At 36.7% G+C, this 19,494-nt stretch overlaps 1 protein-coding gene across 1 annotated transcript in view; it reads right to left on the bottom strand.

Annotated features, from left to right (window-relative positions):
* LOC119901337 (complement factor H-like) overlaps positions 1-18,105 on the bottom strand; it is a 29,019-nt gene extending 10,914 nt beyond the window's left edge. The window contains exons 1-16 of the mRNA XM_038716967.1: positions 17,934-18,105; positions 17,632-17,814; positions 17,214-17,319; positions 16,959-17,035; positions 16,591-16,773; positions 15,546-15,728; positions 15,213-15,404; positions 14,892-15,071; positions 10,229-10,393; positions 9,199-9,366; positions 8,391-8,549; positions 7,755-7,937; positions 7,474-7,659; positions 4,820-5,008; positions 3,555-3,743; positions 2,860-3,055 (exon numbers count right to left, since the gene is read on the bottom strand). Coding sequence (XP_038572895.1) covers positions 2,860-3,055; positions 3,555-3,743; positions 4,820-5,008; positions 7,474-7,659; positions 7,755-7,937; positions 8,391-8,549; positions 9,199-9,366; positions 10,229-10,393; positions 14,892-15,071; positions 15,213-15,404; positions 15,546-15,728; positions 16,591-16,773; positions 16,959-17,035; positions 17,214-17,319; positions 17,632-17,814; positions 17,934-18,003 — 2,609 coding nt within the window. The 5' untranslated portion in view covers positions 18,004-18,105. The remainder of the gene's footprint in view (positions 1-2,859; positions 3,056-3,554; positions 3,744-4,819; positions 5,009-7,473; positions 7,660-7,754; positions 7,938-8,390; positions 8,550-9,198; positions 9,367-10,228; positions 10,394-14,891; positions 15,072-15,212; positions 15,405-15,545; positions 15,729-16,590; positions 16,774-16,958; positions 17,036-17,213; positions 17,320-17,631; positions 17,815-17,933) is intronic.
* Positions 18,106-19,494: the final 1,389 nt, after the last annotated feature.

The following is a 19,494-nucleotide window of genomic DNA, read 5'->3' as shown; positions in this document are numbered from 1 at the left end:
GGGATGAGGTTGCATACAGAGGGAGAGAAAGTAGAGGAGAGAGGAGCTCAGTGCATCATAGGAAATCCCCCGGCAGTCTAGGCCTATAGCAGCATAACTAAGGGATGGTTCAGGACTCACCTGAGCCAGACCTAACTATAAGCTTTATCAAAGAGAAAAGTCTTAAGCCTACTCTTAAATGTGGAGATGGTGTCTGCCTCCTGAACCCAAACTGGAACCTGATTCCACAGGAGAGGAGCTTGATAGCTGGACGCTCTGGCTCCTAGTCTACTTTTGGAGACTCTAGGAACCACAAGTAACCCTGCATTCTGGGAGCACAGTGCTCTGGTGGGGTAGTAAGGTACTATGAGCTCTTTAAGATAAGATGGTGCCTGACCATTAAGAGCTTTGTAGGTAAGAACAATGATTTTAAATTCTATTCTGGATTCGTGCTGCAGCATTCTGGATCAGCTGAAGAGTCTTAATGGTCTTTTTCAAGCAGCCTGATAATAAGGAATTGCAGTAATCCAGCCTAGAAGTAACAAATGCATGGACTAGTTTTTCTGCATCATTTTTAGACCGGATGTTCCTAATTTTCGCAATATTACGTAGGTGAAAAAAGGCGGTCCTTGAAATTTGCTTAATGTGAGACTTAAACGACATGTCCATATAAATAGGACTTAAACCAGCTTAGAGCGGTTCCTTTAATGCCAATGAAATGTTCCAGTCTCTGCAATAGGATCTGATGGTCAATGGTATCAAATGCAGCACTAAGATCTAATAAAACCAGTACAGAGACAAGTCCTTTGTCTGATGCAATAAGGAGGTCGTTAGGCAAAACAGTTTAAACATATATCTGGTTCTACAGCTGTTTCTAAGGTTCCTGAGTTTAGAGATAAGTCGGTGCCAGTTGAGGGCAGGTCTTGGTGAATTTTGTTTCTAATAGTTAGAATTTTATCATTAAAGAAGCTCATGAAGTCGTAACTACTGAGAGCTATGGGAATACATGGCTTAATAGAGACTGGGATTGTTCCTATTTTCCTCTATTAATGACGAGTAGTACGCTGCTCTGGCATTACGGAGGGCCTTCCTATAAATTTTGCAATAGCAACATTTTAGAAGAAAAATGACGAACTATTAGCAATTACAAAACATTTAGTGAAGTAGGTATAATCTGAAGCATCTTCTTTTCAACACTTTAACACTAATGAAAAGCCGACAGCATCTGCAAAGTCTTGAGAATAGCTCAGTGGGAAATGTGGGTTGGCTTGTAGAATCTATTGAGACAGAAATAGGTTAGAATTTTGTGACATCTCTATTATCTTTGACATAATGGCAATGGAAAACCTCAGGGATTGATTCATTACAGTACTTTTATGTTCTCTCTTTATATATGTTTGTAATGAAGACTAGAGAACACCTATCTTCTTCATAGGCCTAGAAATATACACACATACACATGAAGAGAATATTCAAAGTCTTGTTTTTTTCATGTTCTATTTTGTCCTTTTACCTTGGGGTGACTCATGCATTAAATTAAGAAATTGTGAACAGATGGGTAATCTTTGAGAAAATATTGAACATTCTTTGCTTACTCACATTACAACCACCTCCTGACTGACTCCTCAGACTGCATCTCCTGCTATCTATGACATAGTCACCATGAACTGAGCTTCTAACCACAGATCAGGAGCTAAAGTTAAAACTATGCAATTTAATGACAGTGCTTGCAAACATTCGTAAAATATGGTTTTGGGTAACACCTGCATGGCTTAACGATGATTCGTACCATGTAAGGTACCAACGTAGTTACTTCCATAGTTCAAACTAAGGGTTTGGGAAATGGTTGCATCACAACTTCATAGTTCCAACCACGGAAGTTGCTACCGTAGCAACAATGCTTTTGGGAAACGCACCCCAGGCCAACAAAGTCAGTGAACTCTTTTAAGTCCCTTCTTAAACTTTTATAGGAGAGCCTTTCCTGATTATAGATGATTTTATTTATTTTTTCTTTTCTTTAAACACGTAAGTGTTTTCTTGTTTTATTGATGTATCTTGTTATCTGTTTTATGTGTTTTATTGTCTTTGCACGTGTGAAAGCACTTTCTAACATGTTTTTTGAAAAATGCTCTGTAAATATTAAGAATTATTATTATTAGTTTAAAAACTAAATATATAATTACAGTTCCAATATTGTAGAGTTATTTTCTAATTTTTGAAGGCACTACAGCTACAGAAGTATTTACTGTAGCGGTCACCTGTTGGTGAAGCTTTTAATTCTCAACCCATGGTGCATATGCATATTAGTACCTTTTATCTGCAATCCCTAATGATATGCCGATGATAATCTCTTGAGGCTCATAAAATATCTAAAATGTTTGAAAACATTATATATATATATATAAAATCTTAATATGAAAAGTAACAAGTTGCTGTTGATGTCACCTAACTGTAGTACAGTACTATAATTAAATGTGCTTTCCGGTATGTAAAGAATACTATATATGTATTGCCTGCAATACTGAATACCTCATCCCTATGTATTTAAAAATGTATGTTTTATTCAATACATAAAAAAATAAATCCTCAAAAGGCAACTACTTAATTTTCACAGCATTGCAGACCTGACCAATACATAGAAATAAGTGTTTGATCTACCTAACCAAATGCTTAATGTGGAAATTTGTCTTAATGTCTTCTCTCATAAAATATGTATCTGATTGTAGAAGAAGAAAACACACTGAGAGAACATGTATGTTTTATTAAAACTGTCACAGTTGGCAGCACTGATGCAGACACAGGAGATCAGCTCATAACTCTATGTTATTAATTGTCTTGCTAATCATTTACATGTTTGTCCAGCCATCTCAGGTCGGTCACTTAACCTCTTTACGGCAAGTGGGCAGGGCCAGCACACCATTAACACACCTCTGACGCATCATCACTGCTCCATCATGACTTGATCCTCTGATACACTTGAACTCGATTTCTTCATTATGGATTAAATATTGCGGAATAGTTCTTTTGAACCAAATATGATTACTTTTCATGGCATTTTTGTCCAGAGTGCAGGGTTCTGAAAGAGATAATAGTTGACATTTTCAGTGAGTGATCACATGTTTTATCGCCTTTAAAGTTTAAAATATAAATGTAAGCAACCACAAAAATAAAAGCAAATGGCTAATTTATAAATAAAAAAAGTCGTAAGTCTGTATTTACACTGCCTGTTTATTAGGTACACCTAGCTTAAACTAATGCAGTCCAATACAACAGCTCTGCAATAAAATTAACTTCATGGAGGTTAAAATGTTCAGGTCTTGTTCGGGTATCTTTTAGAGAGGTGTCTTTATGATAAAGTTGAATTAATGTTAATACCAGAGAAAATGTCTTAAGTTAGAGTAATTTTTATAAAACATGAAACACTAAGAAGGACTAAGAATAACTTAAACAGCTGTAAAAAATAACAGCGCAAAGAAAATACATACAACCTGGCAACTAGCGAATTACATCTGCACTATTGTGTTCACTGTCGCTTTAGCCTACCTGTACCGTGCTTTCATTGAAAGTGAACATACCAGCACAAGTTGGAAAAGGGGCATTCCACTGTCCAGTTTGTAAACATTCAATTTCTTCAGACCCGACCAGTCCATATTGACCATCACAGTCAAAGTGTAATTTATGTCCAATCTTCATTATTTTGTTTTGTGGTAGTCCAGTTACATTGAGATGAGAGGGCATTAAGTCAGTAACATTACACGTGATTTCTGGAAAGAATAAAACAGATATTATCAAATGATGTTATGTTCTTTCCATTAGAGTAAAAGAAGACATGGAAGCAAAACAGATAATGTGTGTGTGTGTGCGTGTGCATGTGTGTGTGCTAAGGACTTGCACAGACATGTTGGGGGGCAGGAGCTGAAGTTTATGACAAAACATTAAATGTTAACACAACTCAGATCAAATCATCCAGTTATTTAATATTTTCTATCATTTTTAAGGCACTGCAGCTACAAAAGCATATACTGTAGCTGTTGTAGTGAACCAGCCAGTGTTGGTTTAATTATTTTATGCCAAAAGGAAAGAATCCAGCATAGCTCTCTTTGTCTCTCCCTGAAAGAAAGCGGGGGGTGACTCCAGGCCCTAAGTACTCCAAAGGAGGGGTGAAAGGTTTGCTCCGCTCCAAATGCTGTTTGGGAAGTTTTGACGATAAGACCTACCACCTCCTGTGAAGTTGATATAACAGACTATACATGACTGTTAAAATATTAACCTTGTCCAGAGACTAACCTTATACTGAACCTGGCTGCCAGGACCTTTTTGGACAGGGATCATGAAACTCTCACAGACACTTCACAAGATCAAAAGGGCAGGGTAACCATAGTAACGATGTTCCCCTTTTCAAATTACCTCAGACATCAAAGAACACCTTTCTTCAGTCCTGATTCTCTACCCCACCAAAGAGCCATTAACACGGACTCTTAACATGACCTCTCCCTTTTCACGGCTATGTGAAACTGATAAGAAAATCGAAACACCAGAGGAAGGACACTACCTCAAATTACTTTGTGTGGACAAAGAATGCTGTCTCTAAACTTGTGTAATTTTATGTCTCTTTTGAAATTATATCGGTATTGTTTGTTATACCGATATACTGCCCAGCCCTGCTTGATGGTGCTCCATGACGATATCCAGGTATAAATTTCGCCTTTTTAACTAAACTAATCCTCATTAACCTTTACTATATTTTGTGAGAATTAATATTCAAGTTTTCTTAAAAACATAAACTAAGGGATGTAAAATCAACATAGGTGGGATTAACCTTCAATAAAAGTGAACATACCAGCACAAGTTGGAAAAGGGGCATTCCACTGTCCAGTTTGTAAACATTCAATTTCTTCAGACCCGACCAGTCCATATTGACCATCACAGTCAAAGTGTAATTTATGTCCAATCTTCATTATTTTGTTTTGTGGTAGTCCAGTTACATTGAGATGAGGGGGCATTGAGTCGGTAACTTTACACGTGATTTCTGGAAAGAATAAAACAGATATTATCAAATGATGTTATGTTCTTTCCATTAGAGTAAAAGAAGACATGGAAGCAAAACAGATAATGTGTGTGTGTGCGTGTGCATGTGTGTGTGCTAAGGACTTGCACAGACATGTTGGGGGGCAGGAGCTGAAGTTTATGACAAAACATTAAATGTTAACACAACTCGGATCAAATCATCCAGTTATTTAATATTTTCTATCATTTTTAAGGCACTGCAGCTACAAAAGCATATACTGTAGCTGTTGTAGTGAACCAGCCAGTGTTGGTTTAATTATTTTATGCCAAAAGGAAAGAATCCAGCATAGCTCTCTTTGTCTCTCCCTGAAAGAAAGCGGGGGGTGACTCCAGGCCCTAAGTACTCCAAAGGAGGGGTGAAAGGTTTGCTCCGCTCCAAATGCTGTTTGGGAAGTTTTGACGATAAGACCTACCACCTCCTGTGAAGTTGATATAACAGACTATACATGACTGTTAAAATATTAACCTTGTCCAGAGACTAACCTTATCCTGAACCAGGCTGCCAGGACCTTTTTGGACAGGGATCATGAAACTCTCACAGACACTTCACAAGATCAAAAGGGCAGGGTAACCATAGTAACGATGTTCCCCTTTTCAAATTACCTCAGACATCAAAGAACACCTTTCTTCAGTCCTGATTCTCTACCCCACCAAAGAGCCATTAACACGGACTCTTAACATGACCTCTCCCTTTTCACGGCTATGTGAAACTGATAAGGAAATCGAAACACCAGAGGAAGGACACTACCTCAAATTACTTTGTGTGGACAAAGAAGGCTGTCTCTAAACTTGCCTTATTAATCTCTTTAGTTAAATAATCTTTAAAAGTTATTTGTGGCCCTCACCAATTTTGAATAAATGATTACCATGTTCTTGTTTAGGAACTTTAGGTTGAAAAGAAGAAACCATAAATATGTTAATTTTGCTGTGCTCTTAATCTTCATCAATACACAGTTACATTCCTGCATTTAATTTATGTTTGAATTCAGGGTCCCTCCCCAGAGGACAAAATAAGTATTACATGCCATTGGTAACTGCCTCTCCATGTGCTTAATTTATACCATGTTCTTTTAATTTTAAGAACGTCTAACAATCAGTATTCTCCTGGAGGTATTTAAGATGTTCTTCCCAATTGCTATGAACCCTAGGAAATGTTTTTAACTGGTAACTATTCTAACTGTTATGGAATATTAACAATTACTTTTACTTTTAGCAAATGCTTAAAAATTATTTTACAATAATAATAGTAATAATAACTTTATTTGTAGAGCACTTATTGAGTACAAAGTGCTTTCACAGAAAACAAAGAACAATTAAAATCATAACAGTTAAAAAGACACCAAATAAGTAAGATATAACATGCAAATTAAAATGTAAATAAAATAATTAAAAGGCTAGCCAATCAGATAAAATCAGAAAACGCTTTCTTGAATAAATACGTTTTCAGGCGAGACTTAAAAGAAGATACCAACTCCAACATCAGAGGGAGGAGTAGGATTTACTAAGAGATTATCAGTGTTAAAGAGGAATCTATGATTGTGCTTTTTGGAAGTGATGAGAGTAGAGAAATTGTGTGTTCTAGCATTAAAGCTTTATTTCGGTTCGAATTAACATTTACCTCACTCCTCCCAACGACGACGAGTCGGAGGCCAGCCACGTGGGTTAGTTACGCGAGCAGTAACACAGAGGACATCAAACAAGGAACCGAGCCAGGGTGAAATGTCTATCACTGCAAGAGTTTTCTTCAAAGCGGACAGACCTCCGTGCAATCCCCTCGCAGAGCTGAGCGACCGACCGTACGGTGTACCAAGCCACCGCGGCCGTGAACGCAACGTGTGATTATTGGGCAGCTGACAACAAGCAGTAAAACAAAAAAAACCTACATTCTGTGGCCAGTTGATGTCCTTTAGGAACTGTGTGTGTGTACTGTTTAGTTTCAGGTCACTGGATGGAGAATTCACCTTTCGATTTGAGACTGACTGATTGATTGAACTGTATTAAAATAATTAAGCAATTATCATTCATCTTGGTGTACAAGTAAAATAGTTACAAAAAAAATACACCGACCACATTATATTATTTTATGAATGTTATGAATATATATATATATATATATAAATTAGTTTTGTGCGTAGATAGATTGGAGTTGCTGTCTCCACTATCAGTACTTACATAATATATATATTTACTTCCGTAGTTATCATCTTTTGCCACACAGGTGAAGATTGACCACATCATTTTTAGATAACATTTTAAATTCTGCCATGTCTGATGTATTTATCACTTTGCGTTTATTATGTCACTTTTAATAAAAGCCTGATAAATGAAAAAAAAATAAAATGTAAAAGACATAATTCATGCACACAGAAATAGAACAGCAATCTATCTATTGGTGTGACTTTGCAAAATGCTTTTGGATGTGCGTACCTGTACAGTTAAATTTCTTCGTCTCCCATTTCCCGTCTATGCATCGAATCGTATCCTCCCCCTCCATTGTATACTTCCCATGACACTTATAAGTTACTTCAGAGTTAGACAAGAAATTCTTCTGATAGGAAGTCACAACAACTGCATTCTGAACTTTAGGTGGGGGATTGCAATGACTGGCATAAGCTGCAAGAGAACACGGGTAAAACATATAGTATTAGGTTACACCATGTAATCTTTTTATACTTAAATCTGATCATATAATACTAAAGATGACTCACGTGCACAGATTGTTTCGAGTGGTTGTTCTGACTGCCAAATTCCATTGTGACATGTTAAGAAATCCTGATCACGGTATCCTTCCTTACATTTAATCTGGAAGTGTTCGCCATCTCGGTAATCATTGTCTTGAAGTGGCACTTCACTATTAGGAATAACAGGAATTTCTCCACAATTTTTTTCATCTAGAGTGGATACAATTAGAAACAGTTAGGATTGGATATTGCTGCAAATACATATGATATTAGCAAAAAGTACCAAAACCAGCCTGCATCAGGGATGTTACCTTTTTCCTAAATATCTAGTTTTAATGAATTCAAACTAACACGTAATTTGTTCATATAGCCTATTGTAAAATATGCTGTGATTGCAGTCATACTGAGTTTTGCTTCCCATGAGGAATAATGGCATTCACTGCCAATTTATAGTGTGGAAGTGGGCGGGATTGACATCTATTTCAGAAAATACTGATTATACTGACTATACTTCAAAACCACATTTCATTTTCTAGTTAAAATGATGTACAGGTTTAAGTTGTCTGTCAGCTTGAAGTTAATTTTCTACATCTACAAGCCTCTGTGGCCAGTTTGCTTCATGCTGGTTATAACCAGACATTTAAGACATTAAAGATGAATTACCAATGCATCGTTGAAATCCAGACCAAAAACCGTCAATACATGTGGCTTCACTCCACCAGCCTTTGGTGAAAAGCTTATAACCTTTATCACAGGAGTAGTACACCGTGTCATTAAATGGGCCAAGTACAAATCCATGTTCAACATTAGCCTTTTCGCATTCTGTGGTATCAATGAAAAACAGAGAAAGAAGTTATATTTAGACGGCAATAATCAACAGATTGCAGAGAACTAGGAGGTTGGTCTGTCTGTTGGCCCACCACTTTGGTCCAGGCTGAAATATTAAAAACCTTGTTGGATAGATTGCCAAGGAATTTGATATTTGTGTTGCCTATACAAAAAGACAGTTGTATATCTTCACGGCTGCCTCATGAGCTTAATTTATCATTTTCAACCAGACCATCTTGATTGTAGGTACAGAGACTGTTCAACAACACATATGTGGTTCTATGTTTCTACATTTTCTGAGAATATTCATAAGAAACATTAAACAAAACTCTCAAAATATAACCTTTAAAAATGTAAAATGTGAAGTTATTTTTTTCAAGACAGGTAGGAAAGATGGAAATGAGGCATGGAGCTGCTGTCCCCACCAATCCATCAAGTCATCAAGGTTAAAGAGTGTCTACTTAAGCATTAAAAACAGATTAATATCAGTTTTAAATTTGTATCAATTTGATATTCTGAAATAGTGGGCAAGCCTGTTAAAATATCTTTAATTGTTGTGTTAGTGTGAAAAATAACAATTTACAAAGGGATGGAAGAGACAACATTTGTCCTTGTAACTGTATTGTGTACTGTATTTTCTTACTTGCACACTCTGGAGACCCGGTCCAGCCATTTTCCGAACAGGTTAGAGTAAAACGTCCCTTTAAACCATTCTTGCAGATATATTCGACCTGGTCATTGTACCTGTATTCGGGCTTAACGTTTCCCTCAATGTCTGCAGTCGGGTAAGTTTTTCTATCGCATGTTATTGCTGAAAAAAAAGACAAAGAAATACAGTTACTCTGTACACTGATTGGCAGTTGGAAACAGTATTTAGTTTTCACATCAGAGCTGGTAAAGGATCCATCCATCGTCAACTGCTTATCCTGCATACAGGGTCGCGGAGGGTTGGAGCCAATCCCAGCTGGGGCAAAAGGCGGGGTACACCCTGGACAGGTCACCAGTCCATCTCAGGACCACACATAGACAAACAACCAGTCACGCTCACACCTAAGGACAATTTAGGGTCACCAATTAACCTAGCCTGCATGTCTTTGGACAGTGGGAGGAAGCACCCGGAGTCAGTCCCGCATTCCAATTTTGACTTATGCTAAAAATAAGATTAGCAAGATGTTTCAAAATATCAAAAGTATTCACTGGTTAGAATAGTCCCTTTGTGGTTATTTATGTACAGATGGGTGACAAATTGAAGGACAAACTCAACATGAAGTGTCTTAGTATGGAATCAGCCCACTACGAGTAGTTTATATGTATAAAGAAAATTTGATTTTGTTCAACATGATCTTTCTACCTTCAAAACTGTATTCTATACACAGAGAACAAATGATTGCATCTTACACTTGATTAGATATAAGAAAATACAGCTGCGGTTATTACATATTGTTTATACATGCATTAGCATCGAAATGATTCATACATCTTGATATCGTGTCTAATGGACACAGAGGGAGTATTATAGCCTATTATTTCAGTGTATCTATGATTTAATCAAAGTAGCAATAAAGGGTTAGCGTCATGGCTTTGAGCTTTGGCAAAGAATGTTTTTCACATTACAGTCTGATCACATCATACAGTCTGAACTGCATTTTAAATGTTGTTCTTTACTTCCTTACCTGTACATTTTGAATCACCTGTCCAACTATTTTCCCGACAGGTTCGAGTTGGACTTCCCCGATAACCTTTCTCGCAGACATAATTGACCTTTTCATAGTTTTTGTATATCTGCCTGTCATCGTTGAGAATTGCATTTGCAATCTCCAGTCGGCTGCATGTTATTTCTGAAAAACAAAATGCAATTATACACAACTCTACACATTTATTTCCCACTAGTTAGTACCACAGTCTATGGTTGGTACATACAAGCACAGGCATAAGTTGATGATATGGAGGGTATGAACTTGTAAGCAAAGACATCAAGAGATTCAAAGCATGTGACTGAGAGCGGTGGTAGTAGAATTACTACAAGGTAGACACAGAGAATAAAATGGCTAAAATAGCCACACACCTGCTGAATAAATCTGCTCACTAGTTTGTTTCATTTCACTTGTGCTCTAATTGTCTCGTTTTATCTCGCTCCTTTTGTAGTATTAGTCTACTACATGTGGTCAACTTTACATTTTTTAGACATCAATAATTTAAATTTAAAGCTTTTAAGTTCCTTAAAAGATTACTTTGTTGCCTGGAGAACATCCTGCAGTGATAAAAAGGCCATTAAATGTTTGATATTTATGGCAGCTGATGTCGCTGATTTTTGAATGTGATCACTATGATGTATTTATGTCATTAGGTACGAGTGTTTATGGGAGTGAACGTGACATAGCTTTGTAGTTCAGGGGAGTGGAATATCAGGCAATGTGAAATATTGGTATTATTTGCAGACACTGCAGCATAACTTGATATTAGCAAATGCAATGCTCAATAAATAAATAAACATCCCATTAAATGCCCAAAAATACAGTAAATAAATAAATGTATGCATTAATTAAAGTATACAAGGCAAATGTATAGATCTCTTTTAATTAACTTTTTTATTTATTCACCTTTGTATTAATTACCTTATTTATTTATTGTCCTTTGTAATCTCCAATTTTATTTATTAATTTCTTTTTTAAAATGTATTTTTTTATGTGTGGTTTTTAATATTTTTGTCTGTTTTATTCTTCCTTTGCATTTTCTACCCTATTTATTTCCTAAATGGTATTTATTTCTGTCTCCCCTTTTAACATTTCTCTATGCATTTCTATGTTATTATGCAAATTAAGGGGAACCCTGTCTCAAGGGGTCAACTTCTAGCATATTAATGGACCAGTCAGACGGCAGAGGTCGACTCCACATGCACACATCAACAAGCTTGAGCCTGACATAGTCACAGGAGATGGCTTCCTTTAGTGGACTGAGGTGTTTAGCAGCTCTCATTGAGGACAATACCACCAGCCATGTGTTCCTTCTTTTTCGTGTGGACCCTCTGACCTCCAGTGTTTTCAGTTAGCGACACATATGAACACAACTGCGGGAAAGTGAGCTGTTGTTTGTGAGAACCTCATGGTCAGCTAGCCGCAGTTAAATCTGGACTGCACTCGTATTTGATTATTTTTACGATAAATGCTCGGACACGGAGCCACTTGTTGCTTAGCTATTATTAGCGGCTCTGTTTCAACAAAACGTCCATTCAGGCTGAAAATTTACCCATGGTCTTGTGTCAGGAGATGCAGTGACATAATCAGCAGTGAGTGTAAGGGTGTACTCACACTAGGCGATCCATACTGTGCCCAAGCACTTTTAACCCCAAAAGTCCAGTTCGTTTGACCAGTGTGATCGCTGCGTGCCGGTATGCTTAACTGTGCCCGGGCGGAGGTAACAGAATGACAGTTGATATTGACTTCCAGCTATGTACAGTGTGCTTAGCTCAACAACCTAGCTGTGATCTAACGTTAACATAGCTCTCCTTATTAGCTAGGCTCTTGCATGCTTGCTAATAACTTTTTTTAAGGTGGGTTTCCAACACTGATCCAACTTGGATAGTTGTGTAGATATTTTTAATACAACCCACACCCCTAATATTATGGTGTAACTACAGGATAAGAAGTGGAAACATTCAAGATTATGTACAACTGTCTGTCTAGTATGCCTACTACTTTAACATTTAAAACAGCAAACAAACAAAACAGCCGGAAAAAACGCTGCGCCTCAAAAAAATGCCCGGTAGCACTTCAACTTGGGTTTTCAGAACAGCAGCTGGCGTTGTCAGTTGTTTAGTCAGTGTTGTGTCATTCAAAGAACGCTTTGTTCATTTGACCTAATCTTGTATGTCACAGCATCAGCACAGGAAACAGTATTGATTTGTTCACGACTCTCAACTGTGGTTCACCACTCTTATGGATCCTCGTCTTCACTCGGCAGGCTGACTTACTGCCAGCACCTGGGAATGAGAGGCAAGTCGGTTGTCAGGTAACAGTCACTGGACTGGCATATATCTATTTTGATAATTTTGTGACGTTTAACAAAGCATAACATTATTACAGCGCAGTGATGTTGTGCCATAGTTTTAACACAGCCGTACCGTAACTTTAGTCCTGCTAGTGTTTACAGTCAACAGAGTTATTCTGGGTCCGCGCCACTTCAGAGCCCTAACAGGGTTCTACCGGGAGCTGAGTTACCACAGAGGTCGTCTCCTCTCCAAAACAAACGGACCCAGTCATTAAAACATTAAAACACAGCCACATAGCAACGTTAGCGTTGTAGCCTTGTGGTTTGTTTACAGCTAACAGTTGATCCGGGTCCGCCAGTGAACTCAACGTAACTTTTACTTTTTATTTACCAACAGAGCTGGGCTTTTGTTTCACCGCTCATGACTGAAGAACAACCTGTAGTGTTTGAGATTATTATTAAATTTGTTAAATTTAAATAAGAGTGTGTTTTATTCATCTAGTGTGTCAAGCTCTTTTTTTTTTTTAATTTTCCACTAGAGGGTTGCAGCACAGCAATAACCAGCCTAGTTAAAATGAACGAAATGACACAATGACAAAAACATTACCTCATTTTAATGAACAAGATTTGGTGACTGGAGTCTGTCAAAAGAGTGACTTTTCCTATCACTAGTTGGTAAAAAACGCTTTGGTGGACAGGGGCCCTAAAGGGAGGACAAAATCATTTGTTTTTATTTAAATTAGTATATAATTTTTGTGACACATCACAATTAAGAATAGCATGATCATGAATTCAAAAGCTGCCAGAGAATGTCATTGTTCATTGTCAACTGTTCAGCTCTGTTTACCAGCACTTTAACTTATAGGTACCCAGCATTTTAAGTTTAATACATGAGCAAAAAGTTGTATTTGTTGAAATGTAAATTGTTTTATTAATTGCACATTATCAGCCCCTGTGCCACTGCTCTTTATTCTGAATTTGCTGTACCTAAAAAAAATTGGTAACCCATCTGTTACCAGCCTATGACAATGAACTCCAGGATGTAGCTATTCACAAATACTGTACAGTATGTAGCCTAAGGAACGATATTTGTCTTATAGCGGAATTTAAATTTTCTATGTAGTCAGATTTATATTGAACTCAAATGTGTTGTCATTGTCAGGAATTATTTATTTAATGTTTTTCCAGTAAACCAAAATTAAAGACATTTATTGTTTTACTTTTAATGGACACATGTAACATGTTTTATACTTCCTGTAAATATCACTCCAGTTAATCTTATTTTCATACTCTATGTGTTGTGTTAACGTTAATGTTGTATCGCATACAATTAACACTTGATAGCCTCTCTTAAGATAAGACTCTCAGACTGCACATGTCTTTGTAAAGAGAGAGAATCACGGAATAATTCTGTAACCCTGCCTGTCAGCTCGCTATGCTAAAACTGCTTAAACTGCATCAATCATAAAAGGTCCAATACGTGTGCACTCCAAATTTAGCTACTTCTAGCTGACTCTGTGCATCCCATAAACGATGGCTCCATTTACCGCAGTTCTGTGTCTGTGCATGCCGCAAACTTTCACTTTCACAAACGCTTTCTTGTCAGAGCGTCCACATGAAAAGGAAGGAAGACATGGCTGGTAGTATTGTCTTCAAATAGATCTGCTTAACACTTTAATTCACTTATCACTGTAGGAAGCCAAGTAGCAATGCTTCTTGACCTCTGCCGTTTGACTGGTCCACCAATAGGCGAGAAGTTGACCCCTTGATAAACAGCCCCCCTCATTTGCATAATGAGGCAGGAATGAATAGAGAAATGTAAAAAGAGGAGACAAAAATAAATACCATTGGGGAAATAAATAGGATAGAAAATGCAAAGGAAGAATAATACAGACAAAAACATTAAAATGCAAACATAAATACATACATTTAAAAAGGACGTAATTGATAAATAAAGTTTAAGATTATAAAAGAAAATAAATAAATAAGGTAATTAATACAAAGGTGAATAAATAACGAAGCTAATTAAAAGAGATATATAAATTTATGTCTCATAATTTAATTACTGCCTAAATTAATTTATTTACTGTATTTTTAGGAGAGGTTTAATTATTTATTGAGCATTTATTTATTTCTGTATTTATTTCAGATTCTGTCAGGATCCATCCTCCATAGCCTGGGACCAGGACAGATTATTAGTAATGAAACAAGGGACTTTTAGTTCCTGAGTTGAACAGCTTTTCCTAGGACTTTTTAGTGGAACACAGACATTAAAGTATAAAATATCCTTCCTCACTTACATACAAAATTAATATTAATGTCATAAACACAACATTAACTTCACTGTACCTTGACAAAGTGGATTTGGTCTCCACCCCTCTCTGGTGCATGTGGCCCGTGTGGCGCCATCTGTACTCCTGTAGCCTGACCTACACGTATAACGTACAGTCTCATCCAATTTTGTTGGTTGCCTCCAATTGTCATACCAGTAATACACAAGGTTATCTCGTGGATTGCTGCATATAACCTCTAAAATAAGAGAAAGTCTTGTGAATGTAAAGTAAATTGAGATAATATTAATAATCATCATCACAGATTAATGAACCACACACACAGTAACAACAACAATTGCATAATCTTTCTCTGGCCCTGAATCATGTAGTTTTATACCTAGGCATACTGGTCTGAGAGTCCATTCTCCATCATCATCGCATGTAGTTACTGCTGAGGTGTCTCGATGGTTAGAAATCCCATACTTCTCTCCACAAATGACTCTTACTGTGTCACCAGGTGAAAACACATTTCTGTAAGGGGGTTCATACCTGGTTCCTAGTGGCGTTGATGGCAATTTGCATCTTATTGCTGCATTTGTTGTGAAACAAAGCATGTTTTCTATTAGTTTGTTGTAACAAGGCACACTAGCACCATCACATCCATCCACAAAGCACCAGTTTTCACTAGTGTGATATAACCAACAAATTTGATTACTCAGTTTATACTTACGTTCACACACAGGTGTGGGGCTCCACTCTGCTTTTGGTCCTAGTTTTATGCATTTTGAAGGTCTGCTTTCAGTGGCTTTAAATTTCTCATTGCACTCAAAACGCAGGATATCGTGTTCTTTGTACACTTGGATATTTCCAGGCACATATCCATTTTCAATATTGGGCGATGAACATTGTATCGCTGTTGAAAAATACCCAAAAGCATCAATATAACTACAACATTTTTTTTCATGAAAAGGCAAATGAACAGTAAACACAAAAAATATTACAAGGAGAGAAAGAGATTATGCTCATTAGACCACTGGAAACATTCAAGTAAAAACAAGGAAACATTGACAGCAAAAATTTTATATTTATATATTATTAGATATTTTTTAATATCACAAACTCAGGAAAACAGGGTAATTTCAGTGAGAACATTTATTTTAATAAAATGTATTTGTCTGCTTGCTGTTTCTTCTTGTTTCCTGTGTTTGTGCTAAGCTAAGCTAACCGCCTGTTGGCTGTAATGCCATATTCATTGGACAGTTATGAGAGTGCTATTTATCTGTTCATCTACTCCAGAAAAGTGGGATGGCTATTTCCCAAAATGCTGAACTAGTCCATTAAGATGTAACATCTCCAAGTCCGTGAAGATCATTCAGTTATCAAGTTTCAGTTTGAGATAAATTTTACTACTACTGATCTTTGTTTTCCATGCTTTTACTTCAGAACTGTGTTTGGACCACATTCCCATACCTGTTGAAAGGGACCATTTGAGTGTGGTAGAAATCCCTGATTATCTGCTACAGTATTATTATAAGTTCATCAAGCTATGGTGTAAATGCAAGGTAGGTCTTGGTGGGAAATTAATTCTGTTGGTTAATGGGTGTTAAGTGGTGACTATTCGATGGCTATGTGTTCTTGTTACTACTTAGTTGCTGGCTGATTAAAAGTGGTCTCCTTTTTTTAGCACATAATTACATGTTTCTGTCTTCCCCTTTCTTTTCTAAAAGAAAGACCTTTCTGTGCATCCTGTTTTCATTTTAGACATCCTGCTTTACCTTTGCATTTTGGAGCTTTGTCGCTCCAATCTCCATTTTCATCACAATAGATCTCAGTTGCACCAGACAGGATTTCAGTATTGGACTTGCAGCTAAATCGAACTACATTGCCAAAGGTTGCTTCCTCAGGGTCTCCATTCACCTGCACATTATTGTCCACATGAATCAATGGGCATTGTTGCGCTGGAAGAAAAAAAGTATGATGAATTTTAATGGATTGAATGATCAAAAAAACTTTCAAATGCGTCAACCTATAAGCAGGTAAGAAAAAAGTGTTTCAAAAGAGGTGACACAGAGAAATAAAAACAGTGATATTTCTCCTTGTGTGTCAGGCACCGATGACAGTGATTCTTACTTTCAGGTCTTACCTTCACAAACAGGAACAACCCCATCCCAGCCTTCAGCCATGCAAAGCATGTAGTTTGTGCGACTGACCATTTGGTAACTGAAACAGGTATAAAATAGAAAATGGAAAATGGAAATATCTCATTAAGGGCCAAATTTAAAGTGCACTCCTTGTTATGTAGGGTATACTACATGGATAAAAGTATAATACTAGAATACAAAGCCCAAAAAACACACCAAACAACAGTATACATTTGTGATCATAAAGACTTGCATACCCTTTGTGGCAGGTGTATACAACTTTTGACCCAAAGACAAAGTCTTCTCCCTTTTCTAGATGAAAATCTGCAAACTGGGCATCGCCGGGATGACCACATGATTTTGCTACATAAGAATGAGAGAGAGTATGAGTAAATATATTGTTAAGGTCTAAATTGCAGTGATGAGGCAAGCGGTTCTTCCATTCAATAATGATTAGCCATATTTCTATAACCTAAAATGCACACTATAAACAATAATCATATAATAAAGTTTAGCCTGCTTTGGCATTGTGCACTGACTCAAACCATTACACTATGTCCATTTAACAGAATGAAAACTGATCCAGCATTACATGTTGCATATTATGTACAAGTGTTTACCACTCATAATGGCAAATGGCATTTTTTTTGCAAATAGTAAAAGATTGTATCTTACGTTGACATTTATTGCCTCTAGGCTGCCATTTTCCCTCGACACAGATCAGTCGGAAAAAACCACTGTAGCCGACACTGCAGCTCACTCTGACTTGTTTTCCACCAGGGTAGCTGGCCGCCAGATCAGATATGTCAAAATTTGAATCATATAGGGGACCATCTAAAAATGATTGAAGGGTACAATCTGTGGGATAGGAAAATACCAAAAATACATTAAAAATTTTTTGCATGTTTATCATCACAAAAAGTTAATTAAATGGAAAGTAAAAATGCATACAAATAACTGAAAGTACTTGGTCTTACCTTGACTTTTCACAAAAGTCAGTGTATGCATCCACAAAAATAGGACACAGCTTTGGGTTATTATGTGCATTTTATCTTCATTACCCTGAACTACCAAGCAGGAGTAGAATCTGGAGACTGAAACACTATTATAGACAGAACGAGCTGTGGATTTCACAGGCAAAAACAGATTGCTCAATAATTTACGCAAGTCTGCTCCAGCCTCCTACTGCAATCTCAGGCTCACAGGAAACAGGAAAAAGAGGAAGTGACAACACACAGCCCATTATATGACACATTCTTAACAAAACCTTAAAAACACCAGGATGGCTCTCTCATATTAGTAGGCTATATGTATGATTAAGATTTATCTGGAAGAATAAGCTCAATCAATCATGAAAATGATAAAAAAGCAAAATAACAAAATCCCTCAGATGTTCTATTTCCTTAAAAAAAAAGTTAATGCCAGCAAAAATGTTAATGCAATGGAATTTTTTTTCCTTGTTAGTAATCATTTGCAGAAATCAATTGAGCAAACAAAATTTGTTGCGTTTCAGCAAGTCTACTCAGGCTCTTCTCATCTAGTGTAAATATAAAATAAGACTTAAGCAGAGCAAAGCAGTCACTTCAAACTAGTTCAAAAGTATTAAAATTATTTAAAAAAATATGAAACTATGTTACATTTAGTGTGTATAAATGTCACATAAGGACACAGTTTATGCAAATGTTTATTTGTTGGTGGCCTTGTGAAGGTGGAAAAAGCTGCCAAAAGGCTGGGAAACAAATAATGCATGAGTCTGACCTCAGTTTGGAAACGATTAAAACAAAATGTAGCCATTAAGCAATGTAGGGTTTGTCTATATTTCTCAATATAGTTTTCTGTTATTCATAGTACTTGTTGTAAACAGTGTGTGTCTGGGTCACAGAAACACTTGTATAGCCTATTGCACAAACTCATTCTTCAGAATATTTGTTACCAATTTGTGATAAGAAACTGAGGCAGCCGATATACTGTATATTCACTCCTGCATTTACATGTTACATGAATCTTATGAATGCACAAAAAATATTAATAATTAACTTTTTAAAAATGATTGGTTGACTAATCTAAAGTTTACATTGAAGTTTACATTGTTGCCCAGTCTCTCCCCTTGAAAAGAATTGTGAAAAAGCCCATGGTACACATGTGCTGTGTACCATATCGAATACTTTCTTTTTACTGTTAGTATATACTGCAGCCGCCCTTACAAAGTGCTTACTGTTGTATGCAGCTTGCATAGAAATGGGACATACTACTTACTCATAACATTGTGCCTGGAACTTGCTTACTAATATTTCTGTTGCCGTCCGTACATCAACATTCAGAAAATAAAACACTTGAATGTGCTGTCATCTGTCCATAACCAATCCATATTCAGAAACAGAATTAGTGTTAAGTCCTTCAAAAGTTCTTAGTAACTGATAGCAAGTTTAAAACTAGTGGTTTGAGTCTTTTGTAATGTATAAATCGGTTGCTTGAAAACATTTGTAGTGCTGTCCAATCGAAAGCAATCAACTCAGTTAACAGAAAATCACTGTAGCA

Source organism: Micropterus salmoides, unplaced genomic scaffold (assembly GCF_014851395.1).
Source record: "Micropterus salmoides isolate LMB-PRFRI ecotype aquatic unplaced genomic scaffold, ASM1485139v1 Ms_hic_scaffold_13, whole genome shotgun sequence".
NCBI classification, from domain to species: Eukaryota; Metazoa; Chordata; class Actinopteri; order Centrarchiformes; family Centrarchidae; genus Micropterus; species Micropterus salmoides.
Note: the sequence above shows the minus strand (reverse complement) of the source record. Positions and strands in the feature narration are given on the sequence as shown.